Source organism: Coturnix japonica, chromosome 1, assembly GCF_054131305.1.
Source record: "Coturnix japonica strain WE chromosome 1, WE-NBRP24, whole genome shotgun sequence".
Taxonomy (NCBI): Eukaryota; Metazoa; Chordata; class Aves; order Galliformes; family Phasianidae; genus Coturnix; species Coturnix japonica.
The window spans coordinates 68450236-68471451 of record NC_140663.1 but is presented as its reverse complement, the minus strand read 5'-3'; the positions used below and the strand labels follow the sequence as shown (position 1 = coordinate 68471451).

General features: G+C 36.7%; 1 protein-coding gene across 21 annotated transcripts in view; it reads left to right on the top strand.

Moving 5' to 3' along the window:
* The window catches only part of ATXN10 (ataxin 10), a 111567-nt gene that overhangs the window by 41800 nt on the left and 48551 nt on the right, over window positions 1-21216 (top strand). For all 21 annotated transcript variants that reach the window (XR_014936764.1, XR_014936765.1, XR_014936763.1 and 18 more), the window contains 4 exons: window positions 23-103; window positions 7737-7902; window positions 12508-12616; window positions 13957-14126. Coding sequence is in view for 12 of the 21 variants with exons in the window: in XM_015870548.3 (XP_015726034.3) it covers window positions 23-103; window positions 7737-7902; window positions 12508-12616; window positions 13957-14126 (526 nt within the window). In the remaining 9 variants the exon portion in view is untranslated. The remainder of the gene's footprint in view (window positions 1-22; window positions 104-7736; window positions 7903-12507; window positions 12617-13956; window positions 14127-21216) is intronic.

The window sequence follows — 21216 nt, the reverse complement described above, 5'->3', positions numbered from 1 at the left end:
TTTCTTTTTTTTTTTTTTTTAGGTTCTTAATTGTTACAGACTATTTGCTGCAGTGTCCAGAGTTGGTAAAAGCCCTGTATGCCAAACTGAGCAATCAAGAAAGGTAACCCCAAAACCAATGTGGCTTTTAGTATTTAGCATTCCATATAGAGTATCCTGTTCACATGATTGAAAAACTGTGTGGTTTCGTAGTTGGCACAAAATCTCTAAATACATGTTTCTATGTCAGTAATGGTTTTAAATTGGTTGGTTAACATTACAGTTTAGCCACAACTGGCAGTGATTTATGTAGGGTTGCAGAATCCAGGTTGGCGCCATTACTTGGTAAAGAAATACTTCAGAAAAAAAAAACAACAAAAAAAAACACAACAGAAGACTTCATGCCTGTGCCCTGATTTCATAAAAGCACCACACCCTGCAGCGTTTTATAGCTATATGTCAAACGTGTTCATCTGTTCATGCACCCATTGTAATAGTAAGAAATGAAAAGGAAGCCTTTACTGGACTTGGAAGTATACCTAATACTGGTTAGTGGAAAATAAAAAAAAACAAACAGAAGTAGATGTGCCGACGCTTGTGATTACTTAATCATTTTAGTATTTCCAGTACTGAAAATAATAGTATTATAAAAATATTCTCACATTATGTGATCCTATGTTTATGTATTCAAAATAGGTACTTTCTTCCCCTTTTACCTAGGGAAGTTGCAGTTAAAAGACAATGTATTAAAAAAAAAATAAATGTGACTTATGTTTTTCTATGTAATTTTGATCTGAGCCAAAGTGTTATTACAAATGATCATTCGGACAGATGTTTGAGCAATGAAAGAAACGAAATGTTATAAACTGAGGTAAATAATGAAGGAGATATAGTCTTTCTCCTTTCTTTCCAGTTGGAAACAAAAAATGAAGTGTGTGCTCAAGGGGTTCTTTGACCAGTCTGTATAAACACCTGGATTGCCCAGGCCCAAGTGCAGCACCTTGCACTTTGGCTTGTTGATCCTTATTAGGTTCATGCATGCCCACTTCTCCAGCCTGTCTAGGTCCCTCTGGATAGCTTCCCTTCCCTCCAGTATATCAACGGCAACACTCAGCTTTGTGTCATCTGCAAACTTTCTGACGGTGCACTCACTTTTCTGAAAGAGTGGTCAGGCAGTGGAATGGGCTGCCCTGGGAGGTGGTGGAGTCATCAACCATGGAGGTGTTCAAGGAATGTTTGGATGTTGTGTTGAAATGGTTTAGTGAGACATGGTTTAGTGAGAACTATTGGTGAGCAGTGGATGGTTGGACTGGATAATCTCGTAGGTCTTTTCCAACCTTGGTGATTCTGTGATTCAGTGCTATAATCAGTTTGTAGAGAGGTCTCTGCTGAGTTTGTTTCACACACTGTACAGAGATGGTGATCAGCAACACTGACAAGAAGTATGTTTATGTAGTTTTATGGATTTTCACTGAATTTATTATCAGTTCCAAGAGTTCTACAAATCATGTAAACTCTCATGTTCTTCAAAAAGAAAATCACAGTTCAGTTGTGAATTTGGTGCCGCTTGATCTTTACTGTTAAACATGTGGAAATGCATGTTATAGAAACAGTCCTTTCGTATCTCAGTTAAAAAAAAAAAAAAACCAACATTGCAGCGGTGGCATCTTACTCTGCAACATTCTAGCATATTTAAAAATGCATTCTTTTGAGATATGTGAGAAGACAAATCCAGTTCAGATAAACACATTATGTCTATCATTAACTAGTCAAAAAAAAAAAAGTGCCTGTATAAACCGAAGCATAGGGAATTCATTGTTTCGAAACGAGACAAGGAGCCTTCACCGCAAGAGTGCCACATTGGTGTCCAATAAGGCTGACTGAGCCAAATAAACGGAGAAAGGACAGATGCGGTATTGAGGTGTCTGGAGAAAGCTGCTTGAGCTCATGAATAAATGGTACCTCTCAGTTACAGTGTTTTCCATCGTGCACTTTAAATACGCTTACTTTAAATATATTTACCAAAAGGAATTAACTATGTTGAGAAAATCTGTGAGTACATACGTTAGTAGTGACTCTTAAAGTTGGCAGTTGCTTTAGATAACCAAGTACATGCAGTTGTATAACCGCAATATTTGCAGTATTTGCACTATTCAAAGCATTTCCTGTAATTGAAATCTAGTATATTTGTGATAATTGTGGCCATGATGAGTGCCATAAGCAGCTCTTCTTGTAGAAGTGGTTCTGGAATCTGAATTTCCTAGTAAAAGACAAATTCCTGACTTCAGAACAATTTTTCATTTCCAAGGAAATTTTAGAAATTTGATGTTGCATGCCTTAGTTTGCCAATGGCATGGAATACGTACTGTGAAAACATGATCAGCTCTTTTAATGATATTCTTGCTCTGAAAAGTGTATGATGATGTGACAGTGCCTTCTCTTTCTTTACAAGTGATTACTGCAGAAGCATACGGCTATGGTATTTAAGCCAAAAAATTGTACAGATACTTGAATTCTTTGCCAGATTTGACACATGCACATGTGCAGAAGTATTTAGAAAAAGCTTACTCAAGTTAGGCATGAGTATGGACAATTCAAGTTAATGCCTTGAAAGTCTTAATTATGTTGTAAAACTTTCAAAATGCATACATCTATTGTCATTTTTAAGAAGGTTTCTTGCATTAATAAACAGCAACAACACTACAAAACAAATGCTTAAGATGTTTTTACAAATCTGAACTATTTGTAGATTTAGATTGGATTACTGTTCTCAGTGGATGATGAATCAATTGAACAAATTAACAGCACTGAAATCAGTACTCGAGTAATGTAACTGGCACCTCTTCTTGCTGCAGGACTGTTGATGACCATCTTGTGTCAGTTTCTCATTCGTGGTTATGTTTACAGATTTACAGACACAAAATAACTGAAGTTAATTGTGGGATTATAGATCACCCTGCTTACCAGTTAGAAGTCAGTACATTTACATAAGGCGCTTAGGAGTACTTTTTCAGATCAAAAGAGTTTCTGATAAAAAAAAACATCTTCATCAATGACATAGATGATGGCATGTAATGCACCCTCAGGAAGTTTGCAGATGACACAAAGCTGAGCGGTGCAGTCGATAAACTGGAAAGAAGGGAAGCCATCCAGAGGGACCTGGACAGGCTGAAGAAGTGGGCCCATCTGAACCTGATGGGGTACAACAAGCCCAAGTGCAGAGTGTTGCACTTGGGCTGGGGCAATCCCAGGTATTTATACAGACTGGTCAAAGAACCCCTTGAAAGCAACCCTGTGGAGAAGGACTTTGGGGGTGTCCTGGTGAAAAAGAAGCTGGACGTGAGCCAGCAGTGTGTGTTTGCAGCCTGGAAGGGCAACTGTGTTCTGGGCTGCATTAAAAAAGGAATGGCCAGCAGGGGGAGGAGAGTGATTGTTCCCCACTACTCAGCTCCTGCGAGTCCCCATCTGGAGTACTGTGTCTAGGCCGGGTGCCCCCAGCACTACAAAGATGTGGAACTCCTGGAGCGGGTCCAGAGGAGGGCCACCAAGATAATCAGAGGGCTGGAGAACCTCTCCTGTGAGGAAAAGTTGAAGGAACTGGGCTTGTTTAGCTTGGAGGAGAGAAGGCTCCAGGGAGACCTCGTTGCGGCCTTCCAATACTTGGAGTGTATAAACAGGAGGGGGAACGTCTGTTTACAAGGGTGGATAGTGATAGGACAGGGGGAATGGTTTTAAACTGAGACAGGGGAGGTTTAGGTTAGAAATAAGGAGGACGTTTTTCACAGAGAGGGCGGTGATGCACTGGAACAGGTTGCCCAAGGAGGCTGTGGATGCCCAATCCCTGGAGGAGGCATTCAAGGCCAGGCTGGATGTGGCTCTGGGCAGCCTGGTCTAGTGGTTGGCAACCCTGCACATAGCAGGAGGGTTGAAACTAGATGGTCTTTGAGATCCTTTTCAGTCCATGCTGTTCTGTGAATTGGGGTATTTTGAGAAGGGGTTCATTTGTCTTACAGGACCACTGTTCTTAGTGGAGTGCTTCAGGGTAGGGATATCCCAGTGTCATAGAAAGAATGTTACAATTGGCATTTTAGAAGCTATGAATGATTCAAGTTTCCTGTAAAAAAATTGTTGAATGATAATAAAATTAATGAAATTTTATATTACTGTTTTTAGTTAACTTAGCAGGACCACACTGTGCTTTGTAATAATGGTTTTCCAGTTATAAATTGTACATTAGGGTTGTAATTTGTTTGCAGATTCTGAGAGACACAGCATATTTATTAGCAATTGCAAATTCTTGATAGTAATTATTTTAAGTTCTTGCTAATTAGATTAGATTTAGGATCAAATGGGTTCTGGAGGAATAAATTCGGTTATGGGGGGAAAAAAAAACTAGGATCTTCATAAGTTGTGCCAAAAAAATAAAAAAAAAAAAGGAAGATAACACTTACTGGCATGATCATTTCCAAATAAATGTAATAGACACCATAAATCTGTATTCAGATATTGAATGTCATGAAAATTCATGGTGAGACATGCTAAAACTGGTAGTAGCACTTGTCATGTTTTGTGGCACTTTGCTGTTCATTGTTTGCATTTAGCTGTCATCTGAATGACTAAACAGCTCTGAGATCAGATAAAAGAAATAGGCAAATTATATTATTTGGGAAAAATGACTTGGAAGAATTCTAGGGAGTCTTGGAAGAAAAACTTGAGAGTCACAATAGAAGAAAGGAATGTGAGGGAACTTGCATCAGAACAAAAAGTGTTGGTCTCAGTAAATTTTTTGCTGAATGCCAGACTTGCTTGAAATTCTGAGGAAAGATGGGCATGTTCTGAATGACTGCCTGAAAGTCAACTCAATAATAACAATTTTGACATATAAATACCCGAAGAGAACAGAAAAAAACTTCATATACTGCGTGCATGTAATTTCTTTTAAATATAACTACTATTTTTCTCCAGAAGGATTATGGCTGCCTCACAGGGTAGCTGACTGTATTCCAAGAAGAGTAATGCAAAATATTTTCTTAGTGGTAGTAATTTTGTATCACTAATACACTTTATGCAAATATAAGGTGACCCTCTAACTTCTTTACTAAAGAATTGCTTGTCTGTTTTAAACATGGTTATTTGGTTTATTGGTGCAACATTAGCTGACTGGTATCCTGTTATACAGGAGATATTTTATTGTAATAATTCCAGTAATCATAAATGCTGTGTGGAACCTTTTGTCATAGCTCAACATATACTTGAAATGCTCTAAACGTGGTAAAAAGAGACAAGTAAAATCTAGCCCTGTCTTGGGGATGAGTGGAATGTTGATGTAGTTAACCCGATTTTAGTCTAGATTACCAAATACAAAGGCCTAAGGTTGTTGGTTGAAGGTAGTTTGTAGACAGGAAAGCTTGTGTTACCCAGTTTTTAACCTGTAGAAGAAATATAAAGACTGTTCTGTGTTGTTGTTCGATCACGTTTGTAAGTGAAGCCTGTGAGAGTTTACCAGTGTTTGACAGATTTCTTACTTAAGTCCACCCTTTTGCAAATGTGTTGAGTATATTTCTGTGCTACCGTATTGAAAAAGCATTTTCTGTTCATTCAGATAATTGTTTAATGCAGCTATATTAATGACATTTAGGGATAAGTTTAGCAAGAACTGAGTAACTGTTACTTGATTAATAGGGGTGAGGTTAATAAAGCAGTGACCATGCTGTTCCCACAGAAGATGACATTTTTCTTCCTCTTCTGACAATTTGCTTGGTGAATTTAAAGAAAAGAAGAAAGAAAAAGAAAGAGAAGAAGAAGCATCTGACTTGCTCCACATATGTAAATATCAGCCTTTCCATTTGAATTGCAAATATTTTAGCAAAATAGCCTACTGTTGAATTTGTTCAATAAATAGAGTTCTTTCAGATTGGGAAAATTACAGTTAACTCCACTAGCCCATACTCTCTCTTCAGTGCAGGAGTTCTACAGCAAAGCTGTGGTAGAGCCACTGCCACGTTAAAGTTATCTTCTCCTGAGTACATTTTGTAGAGCAGCTATGTTATGTATCCATTTTTCATATGCTGAATTACTTGCATTGGATATATGATTAATTAACTATAAAAGAGCCCAGAGTACATGCAAGGTCTGTTCCAAAAGTTCTCCTATTTTATTTTTTCTGCATACGAGGTGAGAGGTGAATGTTGGTAGTATGGCAGTAGAGGTTGAACCTTCTCAGCAACATGTCATTAAATTTTGCTGCCATGTGACAGATGACAGCAGAGATGCAGTCTGATGAAATTAAAGTGCATATGAAGCAGAAGTGTGTCAGTGAGTTCCTTCATGTGGAAAAAATTGCATCCAGTGACATTCATCAACATTTGCTGAATGTTTAGGGAGACCAAGTTGTGGATGTTAGCTCAGTGACGTGGTTGCTGTAGTGTTCCAGCAGTGATGACAGCATGTGAAGTACAAGCCATGTTCCAGACGGCCAAGCACAACTGTCACACCACAAAATGAAGAGCATCTCTATCAGTTGATCACATAGAAGCGTGTATGAAGCTGAATATCGGCTTTAGTGTGTTGGAAACAATGATGGCAATGTTGGAATATTGCGAAATTTATGCAAGGTGGGCCCCACAATTGCTGGGACAGAAAGAACACCATCTGAAAGGTTTTCAGGACCTGTTGAGGTGGTATGAGTCTTAAAGTGACAATATCTTGGATTGCATCCTCATTGGTGATGAGACATGGCGTCACCACTACTGGCTGGAGTCAAAATGACAGTCTGCAGAGTAGCGACATGAGAATTCCCCAGCAAAGGATAAGTTCAGGTTATCAGCCATTATCGCTGCCTACGCTGAAGGCTTGAACTTCCTGAGTCCGGTCAGAAAAGTAGAAAATCTTTCTTGAATGGATATGAAAACATCAGGCCTGATACCATTTTGAAGACCTTGGAGCACACTGCCGATCTTGCCTGAACTCTCCTTTCACACCCACTGTATAGTCTGTTTTCCATCTGTTCAAGCTGATGAAAAATGGAATGGACTGCGTGGACTATATTTCCTAACAACAGTGCCATCACAGCAGCTGTGAAGCGTTGGATCACCTCTGCTGGTGCAGACTTTTTTTTTTTTTTTTTACAAGTGCAGCATGCAGATTTATTATTCGTGGGTGGTAAAAATGCATAGCTAATGACTGTGACTATGTTAAAAACAAGTGTTTTTTAGATGAAAATTTGCTCTAACAAATAGAATTGTTCTCTTTATATCAGTTGTACTTTCCATGAAAATAAATAGAAGGTATTACTTCTGGAGCAACCTACATAACAAGTTTTATTTCCTCTTTTTCTTCTCTGAACTGGTTTAGGGGGAGGAAGATTAGTGAAGGACTGTGCAAAGCAAGGGCCATGTGGAAGCTGTCAAATAGACTGTTTGGTTTGCTTTACTTAACACCAGTTTATGCACGTTTTTTTTAATGGAAATTTTAGACATATGTAGTATGCATAGTAATGTTATGTTAGAACATAAGAAATTGAAATAGACCTGACAAAACTATTGAACATCTGGCCAGATTGCACACATCAGAGAATGAATTAAATTAATGGTGTGCAGAAATAAACCAGTGAATAGGCAGTGATTGCCAGTCTTCTTTGTTTTTTAAAAATCCACTGTTAGTAGCATGCTCATTGTCAATAGTTAAACAACTATTATTTGACTTATAATTCTATAACACTTAGTGAATATAATTAACAAGGTGTCTTCTGATTCTAGGGTTACTTTTTTAGAGCTGATGATGGCAAAAGTGAGTGAGAAGAACTCAGTTACCAGTGAAGAAATGAATGTGTTCATGAGACATGCTGAGTTCCTTTCAGGCTGTTTCAAAGAAAAATGTGAAGCCGTGCTCAAGCTAACTTCTGCAGCAGATGCAGAAGATGAGGTATGACTAATTATAACAAACATGTTACAGTATTAGAATGTGAAGTAGCAAATTACTACTTGACTGCATTCCCAAGCTTCCTTTGCAGGGGGAAAGCAGTAATAGAGTTCACAGTTAGGGCTGACTATTTTGTTTTGTACAATAACTGATGGTCATTTAAATTAATATTTAATATACCAGTAAACTCCCCAGCACTAATTTTTGGAAGTGCATTTAGCTGCTTGTTGGGCCTATGTTCCCTGACTGTTCAGGACATGGAACGTAATTTCTCTTTGTGGAATGCATGTGTGATCAGCTCAGTGCAAGGCTGCTGTCTGAAATGTTTCGTGACCCGCCATGGAAGGGAGGGCTTTAATTGCTGACTTCCTTTTTCTATGTGATCTGGGACAATTTGGTGGACTTTCCTGCTTCTCACAAGGTGGCACTCCTGGGGTTAGCTTGGGTCCTCAGTTTGAAGTTGCGGTGCTTACTGGATTCTTAGTGGCAAATAGCTCCTGTCTCCTGAGCCCTCAGACACTTGCCTCAACTGCAGTCCAGTTGGAAGAAATTTGTTATTGCTTCAGACTTAATGAAGTGTTTTTGTTGAGGATGGTCACAGTAAATTCCCTTTGCAAGCTAAATAGGAAAGATTTTATGGGTCACAAGTGGCTTGTGGGCTGCACTTTGGGAGCCTCAGATACAGAGCTGAGTTTGGGATGGTCTTATTTTATTTCCTTCTGCTGAAGTATCCAGGAGTTGCTGGCACACCATATTGTACACTACAGAGATTCAGACTATCTAAGGGTAGAGCTCTTTTCAAATTATTCAGTCCAGTTTTTAATTTTACTTTCAGCAAGCTTCTCAAAGACCTAACCAATGCATTTGGGATTGCAGAACAATTAACACCATATCTTGCAGTGAGCTTTTTTGTGTTGTGATATTGGTGATTGTATTCTAAGTAGGTAGTGACAGTAATATTGGTCTCAATTCCTGATGTCTTTCATTGAGTTTTTAATTTTTCAGCTCAGCTGAAGATTATTTATTCTTTTGAGGCAATGAGACAGGATACTTAAAGCTTGAGAAGAGAAATACACCTTAGTCAAATACTGATTAATTACACTCAGTTTCAGAAGTGTAATTAACAGATTTAGTTGATAATTAAAAGCTATATTTCAAAAGAAGTCACAGATAGTTTCTGTATTGACAGAGGACCACTGTAGTACTTGGAAGTATCTTATGGTTAAACAAAATTAAGCTGTAATAGTTTATTTTGTAGAAACACTTCTGAACATCGGTCATAGATGTAATATAAGTGGAAAGTAGTGATTTTTATTTGATTTTACATGATGTGTTGCACTTTCTTACAATTTTTTTTTCTAGTTTAAATTTTTACAGTGTTTTACGTGTATATTGAGAAGTTTTATGAATATACACCTAAAATCATCTCAGGTGGAGGTGATAGCCGGGTGCATAGGAAAAAAACCCACTGCAATCCTTTCCTTATTTTCAAAGGAGGGATTTTCACTTCTCATGCTTCTCCTGAAACACTACTGACTGCACAGTCGAAGTTTCATTTCCAAACTTAATTGACTACTTCTGGAAAAGGTATCAGCTTGACAGTAAGAGGAAATACACTGAGACAGTTCCATCTTTTTTTATTCTTTTTTCTCTTTTAAATCCTGTATGGTTCCTTTCCAAGTATTGAGTGGTTTCAGTTCTTGGAAAAAAAGCATTTGTTTGTGCCTAGCAGGAGGAGGCTTCCATCCAGCTTGAATCTTTTGGGGCAGCAGTATTGAGAATACTAATATAGCTTAATATAGTGAGATAAATGACATTTTTGTTTTAAGTGTTTGCGTATTGATTGTATGCATTTATTCATGATATGTGCTTGCCATAGGTAAAGACAAAAAAAAACCAGGTAGATTCATTCAACTCTTTCTTGTTAGAAATGATGAAAAACTGTACTGGTTTCTCTTTGATTGGGTAAATATTTTAGGTTTTGCCTAAAAGTTGTACTTAACTGGAGGGGAAAAAAAGAGCAATTGTGTACAGTGTCTTTCATTTAAGGTGCTTTATTCATCATCTGTGATATTAAACTAAACACTGCCTGGACTTCTATTTGGCCCTGAGTCTAAGTGCCTTTGTCAGGTGATTCCTGCACTTAGGAAGCTGACATGACCTCCACAACTAGGAGACTGCATTTGAAAACTGCCTTCTGGGAATAGTCTTTGACCTGGCCCAACTCCCAGAGTGATGTCTCAGGGGTCAGGTTTACTGCTTAATTTGTTATATGTAAATGCTGCTTTTTTCCATGAGGAGCATTTGGTTTTGTACCTTCTGTCTCAAATCAATGAAAAGTTTATTCTGTCCTTCTGCAGTATTTAAACCAACGTTTAAAATAGCTTTTCCATTACAAGTCTGACTTCAGCATCGATTTGTTTTCACTAATTTTCAGATATACTTGTAAAATAAAATACTTCCCTAAATTTTGGGTTATTTCATTTCTTTATAAAGAACATCTTTTCTGGGTCTCTGTGAAAACATGTTCAAAAAAACTTTTCAGTAATTTCCTTGCTTACTTCTCAGGTTATACCCAAATTATGATGGCTGTTAGTTTTCAAAATATTTTGCAGTCTGAATAGCTTCTTATCTCTGAGTTGTTAAGGAAATATCCTACCTTCTTGCCTTTCTTTTGTGCAGCCATAGGGAAACCTGAAGAGGAGAAAAAAAAAGAAAGGGTTTGAAAAAATCTGAACGTGCATATGTGCAAAAACATCTGTATATTCAAGCTTCATAAGTAGATAAGAAATTGTGGCTTCATTTGTGCTTTCTAAGCAGTCTGTTCCTCTTTTCAAATCCAAGTGGAACAGTGGTTGACCTGAGCCAGATGATGGTATAAGAGGAAGGAAGAGAAAGTGAAGAATGGAGAGGGCAGTAAACAAACAAAAAGTAAACAAGTGTTTAATTTTCTATTTCCTTTCTTTTATTCTCTCTTTTTTTTTTTTTTTTTTTTTTTTTTAAAGGAGAGGAATAGGGTCATGGTAATGAAAAGTGAAAAAGCATAAGAATGAGAAATAAGTAAGTTTTGGCTTTTCCCAGTGTTAGATATTACAGAGCTTTACCACTTAAGTGGGCAAAAAGTGGGGTATAAGTAGGCAGCAAAGGCTGCTGTATCTTCCTGGAGTGGTTTATGGTTGCCATTGACACTTTTTTGCTTTACAGTTGTAAAGCAGGTAACTCAGTTTTGTTGTAAAGTGTAACTTTGTGCCCAGAGAGATTTCAGAGTTTACCTCTGCAATGAGAGGCTACACGGACATTGTCCTGAGTACCCTACACAGGACATCCTTTCTGGAGAGGGGATTGGAACAGTTGCACCCAGAGGACCCTGCCGACTTAAACCAATCTGTGATTCTATGATAAATTTTTGTTACGCAAAGGTCAGTGTTAAGTGTACGAGAGGATATTGGTTAAGCTACTGTCTTATACAGCGCTGTATGAGGTGAAAAATGCAAATACCTCATTACTTTCTTTGAAATACAGTTGAGGTAAGCTAATTTTATTCAAGTACAATGACCAGTTTATTCAAACACTGTTTCTTTTCTACTGAAAGGACAAGTTGAGTTGTACACTTATGTGAGGAAGAAAGTCAAGATACAGTTTGGCCTCTATACTCATTTCTGTTGTCAAAGGTAGTTGAGGAAATAAAGAATGTATATATTCTTAGTCCTTAACATTAAACACCATTGCTGACTATTTAAATTATCCTATATTGTTTACATGGATTCAAAAATATAATGCTGTTTGTATGTAAAGGTATTCTTTTCCCGGACTTGAACAAAACAAGACAGAAATAGTTAATGTGGTCTGCGTGTGAGTCTTTTTAGGGCTACTTTCAGTTTACATACCACACCTTGTGTGGCACCTTCTTGCAGTCACAATATGGTTCTTGAGTAATATGTGTGTTCAGAATTTTACTATTCACTCCTATGGTAGCGGATTGTCATTCCAAGCACGCATCGACATAGCCTGTGAGAAAATATAGTTTTCTAGTTGAATAAATAATACACAAATAAGATTGTGTCTCATACCTAACCAAAATGCTGCATCTGTGATCTGAGTCCTATTTACCCAAGAATAATGTAAATTCTCGCAGCCAAAGTTCATTTGACCACAGAACTTTACAGAATTCCTGCGGATAACAAATTGGTGTCTTGCAGGCGGTGTTTGTGTCTTTAAAGTGGGACGGTCCTACTGAATAAAGTCAAAGAAAACATTTATACAGAAATAATTTTCTCAGCTAGTAATTTTCTGCTTTTCTGCTTGTGGAAGCTACTGTGTTTTTGTTGAAAACATCTGTTATGCCTCTGTTTTGTTTTCCCCATGACTTTTCAGGGCGTGTATAACACTGTTGGACTGTGGAAAATAAATTATTTCAATGTAATACATTGTTGTAGAAAGATCCCTTTCTTTACACAGATTTTTAGTGGCTATCAAGAAGATGAAAGAAGAAATGCAAAAAGAAAATGAGGTTCTAAGATCTGACAACAATCTGACAGATTGTTGAACTTTCATATTCTTATGGTATCGTTCATAAAACATTTTCAGAAATGTAGCTTTCATTTATAGGAAGCCCTGGTTACAATTCGGCTTCTTGACATTCTTTGTGAAATGACATCAAACAATGGACAACTGGAGTATCTGCAGACCTTGCCTGATTTGCTTCAAACAGCCATAGGTAAGTGAAAGCCACAGAGTTTATTAGCTGTTGGCTTGCTCCAAATCATGTTGCACAGTGAATGAAAAGTTGTTTTTCACAACTGGTGGCAATTTTGATTTTGACCTTTAAAAAAAAAATAAATAAATAGGGGATTGAATTAATGTACATTTTCAAATATTTGATTTGTTCCTGGAATTTTTTTGCTGCTCAGCTTGCTCTGTTGGCTCCTATTACCCAACAGAGCTTTTATTCAACTCTCAGCACTGCAGTTTATACAGTAAAAGTTGAGCAAAAAAAACTGCTTCCCCTGTTCTTCCATGGACTGAGTGTGTGAAGAAGTACCTCCAAAAGCAGATAAGGTAATTCTCCAAGCCTGTTTCCTTCTTTTTCCTGAATTCCTTCAACTAAGTACAGTTGAAGTTTTAGCCACATTCTAGGACCTTGGAAGTTTAGTTTGAAAGAAGCTTTCCTCTGCTAAATAACAACAAACTGAGAGTTGCCCACAAATGAAATGAAGCCAAGATGGTCCATAGAGACCCTCTATGAGAGGTCTCAGAGGAGGAAGGAGGATGACATAACTGACATAACCTTCATAAACTGTAGCATCCTCTGAAATTGATCTGTGGTACCATGTTCTGAGTAACCTGTGAAAATTTGATGGATGTTAAAGAGAGATATGTAATACTAAAGGCAAAAGATATGTAATACTAAAATACGTGTAATACTAAAAATGAATGAAACACGTGTTAATTATGAATATTTTAAGGTATTCTAGGATTCAGGTTTAATTAAAAAAAAAAAAAAACTTCTGTATTTGATTACAGGAGCACCTAGCACTTACTATAACATAAATTAGTTATTTCTCAGTTTGCACAATTATGACAGTGTTTTATAATGATGGGGTAAAGTGCAAGATGTTCACGATATCCTTTCTCATATTACAGAGTTAGGAACACATTCCAGAAGAGAGAAAAAAATAATTCCATAATTAAAACATATTTATGTAAGAATTATTAACTAAAAGAAGTTTTTGTAGAAATATTCTGTTTTAAATCAAAAATCAGATTGTATTTACAATGCCAGAAGTATCAATCGCCTACAAGTTGTGACCCTGAGAGCACAGATAGTCGGAACTAGCCTTTGAACTTAACACTGAACTATGTAAGTATGTAAAAAAAAAAGATTCAGAAATACCTTCTAGCCTTGACAACAGCCTTTGAAATTATTTTGATACAATTCTAAAAATATGAAATTTCATTGACTTTCTTGAACCTAACAATTAAAAATGGTAGTAAAGCTCTGCAAAGTAATGCTAATTTTTGTGTATATAATAATTCAAGTGTTTTTGTTTTCTGTAGATACACTGAGACTAACTCATCTTGCTGGAAAACAGACTGTAAATATTTTCACAGCAACACATTCTATGAAGTGGCAAGAAGAAATTTCACATCCAGCTGTGGGTTTTAAGGCTCATCTCATTCGTTTGATTGGAAACTTGTGTTACAAAAATAAGGAAAACCAAGACAAGGTAAGTGTGTACTTATTTATTGCAAAACTCTCACAGGTGAGCAGGTGTGTACCTTGAACTATGACTTTATGTCATGGTTTTATGTTTTTTTGTTATCAGTATTCTACATCACAACATCATTGGTGCACTGGGAGTTAGAGTTAATGCTCCAGTTCCAGGTACCTGTCCCAGAAGAGAAGAAGAACCATATGCCCCAGAGGACCGTTCACTGTTCTGTTATCATTTCCGCTCAGAGAGAAAAGATGTTAAGGCCCTTTGTAGGTCATTTGCCCTTCCCTTTTTGATCTGAGCAGTGTGTGAGCTCCCTAGGTTGTCTCACCTCAGCATTACAGTAAGGGCTTTGGCTTTCGGACACTCTCATTTAGTTGTTTTATTAGCTTCAATTCTAATAATATTGTATTATATTGTATTATAGTGTGTTATCTACATCCCAGTATCATATTTAGTAAATTAGTTTGTTTCTCTTCAGATCATTGCTGCTGTTTTGTTTTTAGGCTCATCTCTCTACCCTTTTCCCCTTTTTTTTCCCTTTTCCCTTTCCTGGAGTGTGGGTCTATGGGTCCTCCCTCCCCCACTAGTCACCTTGTACTAGGCCTTGCTGATTCTCATTAGGTTCATGAGGCAAACTTTTCAAGTTTGTCTGGGTCCCTCTGGATCACATCCCTTCCTTTTGTTTTATTAACTGCACCAGTCAGCTTTTTGTCTGCAAACCTGCTGAAGATGCACTCAATGCCACTATCTAGGTCACTGATGAAGATGTTGAAGAGCACTGGTCCCAGTACAGTGGGTCACTGGTCCCCTCCATCTGAATATAGAGCTGTTGACCACAACCCTCTGACTGTAACTATCCAACCACTGGACTGGCTTTGGCTTACCTTGAGAATTAAATTCTCTTCAGTCAGTTTCACATGTTGCATGACATGAGAGGGTTATATGTGCCATATCAAAACCTCTGAAACAACTCTGTTACTGTCCTGAGTCATTAATAAGCCAAGGCTTTCATACGTAATTTTTCTAATGTTTCTTTCTTTCAGTCCCAGTAGGCCTCATTTCCCAGTAACAATAATAAATGCTCTGTCCTAATGTATGATAGTGCAGTCCTACCACGAAGAGCACTAGTGGCAGAGGTAAAGTAATGGAGAAAGCCAGTAGTGGCTTCTACAGAGGCTGTTTCTCTATCTCTGCTTGAGACATCCCCCTGCTGTCAGAGCAACAGTTGCAGGGGCTTTACATACTGGTTTGTCGGTAGTAGTGAAGAGTCTTATGATAAAATATATATATATTATCTTACCAATGCTTTATTACTTCATTTTATTTAAAAGCATTCTTTGTTTTTAGAAAGCATTCTTTGCCTCCTACTGTGTTAGTTTAGGAATGCATTCATTCCAACTTAACTTCCTCATAGTTTTATTTACACTATTGTGATCAGTTCTGAAGATAAAAGGGAGCGGACAGACATATAAGCTGTTAACTGAGTGGCATTTATTAAAATAGATCTTGCCAGGCTTACTGTTGAATTACATGTTTTGGTATGCTGAATGGGTTGGTATTTATTAGAAGAATGTTTGATAAAGTGATCATTTTGGACTTTAAAAAGTTGTGTACGTGCTGGCAGTAGCATGTTCTGGCTTCTGTAATGTGCCTTATATAAACAAGGATTGTTATTACATGCTTTTTTACTGAATTCTGTCATACTTAATAATAAGAAACCAGTAACAATAACTGATAATGTTATGATTATTACCTTTGTTATTGATCATTCCTGAATTGCATACATTTTTGCATTAAGAGAAGAGAGCAAATAGAACTGCTGTTCAGAAGATACTAGTTGTTGAGCTAGTTGAATGTGAACTTGCCAGAATCCTGCATTGGTTGTGCAGTTTTCTGTGCTTATCCTCATTGCTGGAGGAGAAGCTGCCAAGAATTGCTGCTCTACATACAAGGCAGTCCTGTAGCTTGTATTTTGTGCTTCCTTCATAAATACAAATTTTATTAACTACTGAAAGAAAGAAGGTGGATTCTTAGACTGAGCAGGGAATGGATTTTGGCTGTTCATCTATACTACAGCTATAGTTGTAGAAATGAAACAAATACAAGGCAGGCCATGGTGTTTAATTTATGCCCATGTTTCCATGTCTATTTACAGAAGAATCTGCTAGAAGGTCAGATGACTGATTTTCTGCCTTATTTTGACAGTGCTCTGCATAACCTTGTTACCTTTCCCTAAAACTAAAATGCTTAGATTAATTTAACACTGTGTCATCAGTACTCAAATAACCAACCCACAGAGTATTATAGACCTTGTTCTGTATTGTTTCAGTTGAAAGAGAGGAATTCTGTTCACTTTAATCATATAACCTTACTGGAGTTAGTAAAAAGAGAAATGAAAGGCAGAGAAGATTTGACAAAGTTTGATTACCGTCTTTATTTGTGAATTATTTTGGTTCATTACTACATCTGAGATCAAACAAGGAAATCTGCATCTTCTGGAGATTCTGTCCTGTGCAGACCATCCTTGAAAGATGCAGAGTTGTCTGAAATAAACTATACATGAGACATCAGCTGTGTGTATTGCATGGAGGGAGCAGCAATTTGTCAGAACATTGGCATGCTGAGATCACTGTGTAATGCTGCCTTTTGAGAGGAATCTTGAAGGAAAAATTGTGGCATTTCTGAATTTAAGGTTAAGGCTAATTGAGTGAGAACAAAATTTGGGTTTGATGTTGTAATATTATTGCTGTCTTCAGCTGATTGTCATTATTGATAGTTTATTACTGCTTGTTACTTTGTGTAACGAAGTGTGTAAAGTTGATACGCTAAGCCAGTTTGATGCCCATTCAGGTCAGGACAGTGATCTCTTAATGGTGAATTTGCACAAGTATACTGTTGAGATGTCTTCTGTAATTAAGCAATACTAATCTCAGAAGTAAAGAAAGCAATCCGTATGCTTATGCCAAGAAGTTTTTGCATAATAGTGGTACTGATGAACACAATCCTGGGATGTTAATCTTAGCATTTTACAGAAATGTTGTGTTCTTTATGAAGGAGGAAAAAAATTAGGTATAAAGTTGTCTGTGGTAAATGTGACCATTACCTTCTTTCCTAAATGAGTTCACTCTGAGTTGTAAGGGAAATTTTTTGACATGCCTTTTCTTTATTTGAGTTGAGGGAGGTGCTTCTGCTAACATAATTGTAATACAAAGCTCAGTGGAATTTTTTCTGTGAGTAAAGCAGAAAGAACGGTTTAAAAAGTCTAAGCAAAAATAGCGTATAAAAGGTCCAGATGCTGTTTAATGCAATTTGTATTTTTTTAATATACATTTGAGTTTAACTGTTTTATCTAAAACTTACTCTCCCTAAATTGAAAATTCTTCTTCTTGCGGTATGAACAAGATTTGTTGTGTTTGGAATTCACTTTTCTCTCCTTCACTTGGAGAGCAACAAAAGACAACTTAGCCATTTGTTAAATAAAATGTTTCTCACCTAAGTTTGACAGAAAGACTGTGTGTACTTGTCTGTTCTAATTGTTCAAGTCTAACTTAAGTATTTGAACTAATTAAAATCCTCCTGACATGGCACGACAGGATCTGGAGTTGCTTGCAATGAATACTACTCCACATTTGTTTATGTTTGTTGTTGAGAGAAAGAGAAGAAAATCGAGCTGCTGCTACATAGGTTTCTAAAGGAAGGGAGCAATATGATAATCGTTTTTTTTCATAATGTTAAACATATACTTAAAACGGAAGAGTTCCTTAGTTTAGACTTGAGCAAAAAGGAAGGTACTTTTGGATCTGATCACTGAAGTGGCGGAATCTTGCATGCTTAACTGTAAAAATAAGCACAGTTTCACTGCCTAAGATGTTTGGATGGGACTATTTTGGTATTGTAGCTATCCACATTGTAATGCTTTACTAGGTAAAAGCAAGAACATTCAGAATGTTGAACCTTTTCTGGAAACTGAAGGTTAATAAGCCTTACCTCTGTCCCAGGTAAGATGCTGAATCTACTTAGTCTGCATGTCATCTCCAAGGAAGTGGAAGAAAAACAGTTTGTTATGAGTAGTCAGCGTGAATTCACCAAGGGCAAATCATGTTTAACCAATCTGATAGCCTTCTATAATGTCAGGACCATCTGGGTAGATATGTGTAGGGCACTGAATGTTGTGTACCTTGACTTCAGCAAGGCTTTTGACATCGTATGAGGTGAGGTGGATTGAGAACTGCCTGACTGGCAGGGCTCAGAGTTGTGATCAATGATTTGGTCTCATTGGAGGCCTATAGCTGGTGGTGTTCCTTAGGGTTCAGTACAGGATCTGGTGTTGTTCAGCATCTTCATCAGTGCTCTTCATAAAGGGTTAGAATGCACTTCCATTAGGAAGTGATAAGGGTAAAACAATGACTATTATTTATTATTTACATATTTAGAACTGCGTATCTCCAAATTAATACATCATACATGCAGTTCATCAGACCTGTTCAAACAGCTGTGGTGGAAGTGTTTTTCTGGAAGGATCTTGAAGGATTTTTAAGGGGACGTTGACCAAATATCCACTAATTACACTGAAAAATGAATTGTTTTTTAATTTAAGTTTCTTGAGTGATACACTACCTATATATCAGAAATGTAGGAGTAGGTGCAACATCAAAGTACTGTGTCAGATGATCTGTGCTGAAATTCAGAGCACAAAGATAATACTGAATTAACTCCCAGCTGTTTGTGAAATGCAGATTGAGCTAGATTTGTGAAAGCCAAGATGAGGTCTTGATTGTGTATATTAAGGATCCCAGGGTCCTGAAGAACCTGAAATTTTTATCTTTGACTAAACACTGAGTTGGTTTTATTTATATTTTTATTTTGGGGTAGAGGTTCTCATCAAAAAATAAGAGATTAAAATTTTGACCTAGGAATTACCACTCTAAAGCAAATATGGAGCTCAGTGAATTCATACGGAACTCAATAACATCCTGTTGTAGTGACGGTAAACTGCAACATTTAATTTCAAATGGATGTCAAGGAGGAGTGCCATCCATGGAGCTGTTTGAGGATTGGAATTTTCTGTAAGTTTTCCAGCTTATCTAAAAAACCTTTCACCCTTTAGTGAGGAAAAGTTAAGGTTTTGTATTTTGCTTCAGGAATATTGCTGGATTTACTTCAGGCAATAGTTAAGGATTTTAGTAACAAAAAATAGTAGTAAAGAAATGTATTGTTTTGCCCACTGCAATTCAGTAAATTAATAATAAAACTTGTAGGTTCCCACAGACTTAGACCTAACTTAAATTCCCTTGGACTTAAATAAAGTGTCATTGGAATAGTATTGTCTCAGCCATTCCTGCTCTCTGCAACTCCAGTCTTTAAGAAGCCAACGCAGTTTGAGAGGAAGTTTCCTACTGCCAGTTCTCTTGGAATTTGCAGTGCAGCTGGTGATTGGGAGTGCCTCCTTTTAATTCTGGGCCTTGAATTGCACAGTGTCATGTTAGCACTTCAGCACATGATGTAATTTTTTTAAGTGCTTTTTGAATTTGTAGCTGCTTAAGAAAGCTTTAACAGTACTTTCTTCATTAATAAAGTAAAAATATGGTTTTTAATGATCCTGTGATGAATCAGTCCTATGGCAGCTAATGGAGGATGCAATTCAGTGCTTTTTCTCTTCTTATGTTCTGACCCTCCATTACTGTCAACCTACTCCTGCAGGCTTTTCTATAAAATTGTCAAACTATTCCTTTGAAAATCAACTTTAAAGAAAACGTATTCATTAATACAGACCTACAGAAGATTTCTTTGCTTAAAAGAAAAATTACTAGTGATTTTTAGATCTTAAAAATATTTTTTTCTTATTAGTGTTTGTACTTTTTTAAAAAAAATCAAACCAATTTTCAGGTATTGAGATGGACTTAAATCATGAGAGATTTTTTTTTATGGACTTTGTTAGGAAGAGTTTCTGTGTGTATGTAGTTTCCATTTCAGGAAGTTTTAATGACTATGTGTATGTTTTATGCATATACATTTAATGTACAGTAATGAATCTGTCCCCTGAAATAAGAACTTCTTTCTAGCTTTCACATGGAATCTGCGGTCTTTATTTTGTAATTAATTAATGATCTGTTGTAAGAGTAGAAAGGAAATAAGAAAATAATTAAAATTATAGAGAATACGTAAATTGTTTTAAACATTTGGTTTTATGGCTGTGGTTATGAATATGTATCCTCTTACATAATAATGTTTTAATGTAAATTTACTATATGCATTTTTTACAGACTTGTTAAAATAATTCCTTTGCAAATTTATATATAGAAAATTAGAATTTTGTTCAGCATAGATTAACTCATCCAGAAACTGGGAATTTTACTTCCATAGTGTCTGCAGTTGTTATTACCAGACTTCAAGATATTTATAGACAGAAATACTAAAAAAAACAAGCCTTTGATAGATGTAATTTAGAAATAAATTAAGAAACTAATATGCAGTCTACTTAGGTTCAGCTTCATGTTTCATCTCGCACAAAAGCCTGAGGCATTATCAAGCTTTCAGCATGAAATGTAGTGCTAGAGCATGCATACCTGAGTTACTGTACATCATACATCCTAAGTATATGATTTTTATAGACATATAAATCACAACATTGGGGTTCTTATATTTTTTTCAATGTAAAGTTGATTTTAATCTCAACAAAGTGGATAGATTTGTCTTAATAAAGAGTCTGATCCATTGCAAAGGTTATGCTTGCTGATTCACTAAAGGAAAATGCATTTTCTGAGAATTTCAGGTAAATGTAGAGGGTAATTGTTGGCAATCCTGACTTGTGGGAGGCAGAACAAAGAAACAGTCAATGTCATGTGAGGACTGGACTGTTCCCTATTGGCTACAGTAATATATAATGTTGAGTGCAAGTAGTATAATGCTGCATGGCTTGCATTCACATGGTTTATCTCAGTTTGAGGCATCTTCACCTTCATCTTCCTGCACCAAAATCAAATCACAGAATTAACTTTCCTGTGCATCTTCTTGAGAGGAGCCCAACCAGTCCCAAATGATGTCAAGGAATGCTAGTAGTGAGTTGGGGGTCAGCCTCTTCTCTCATGTTACAAGTGAT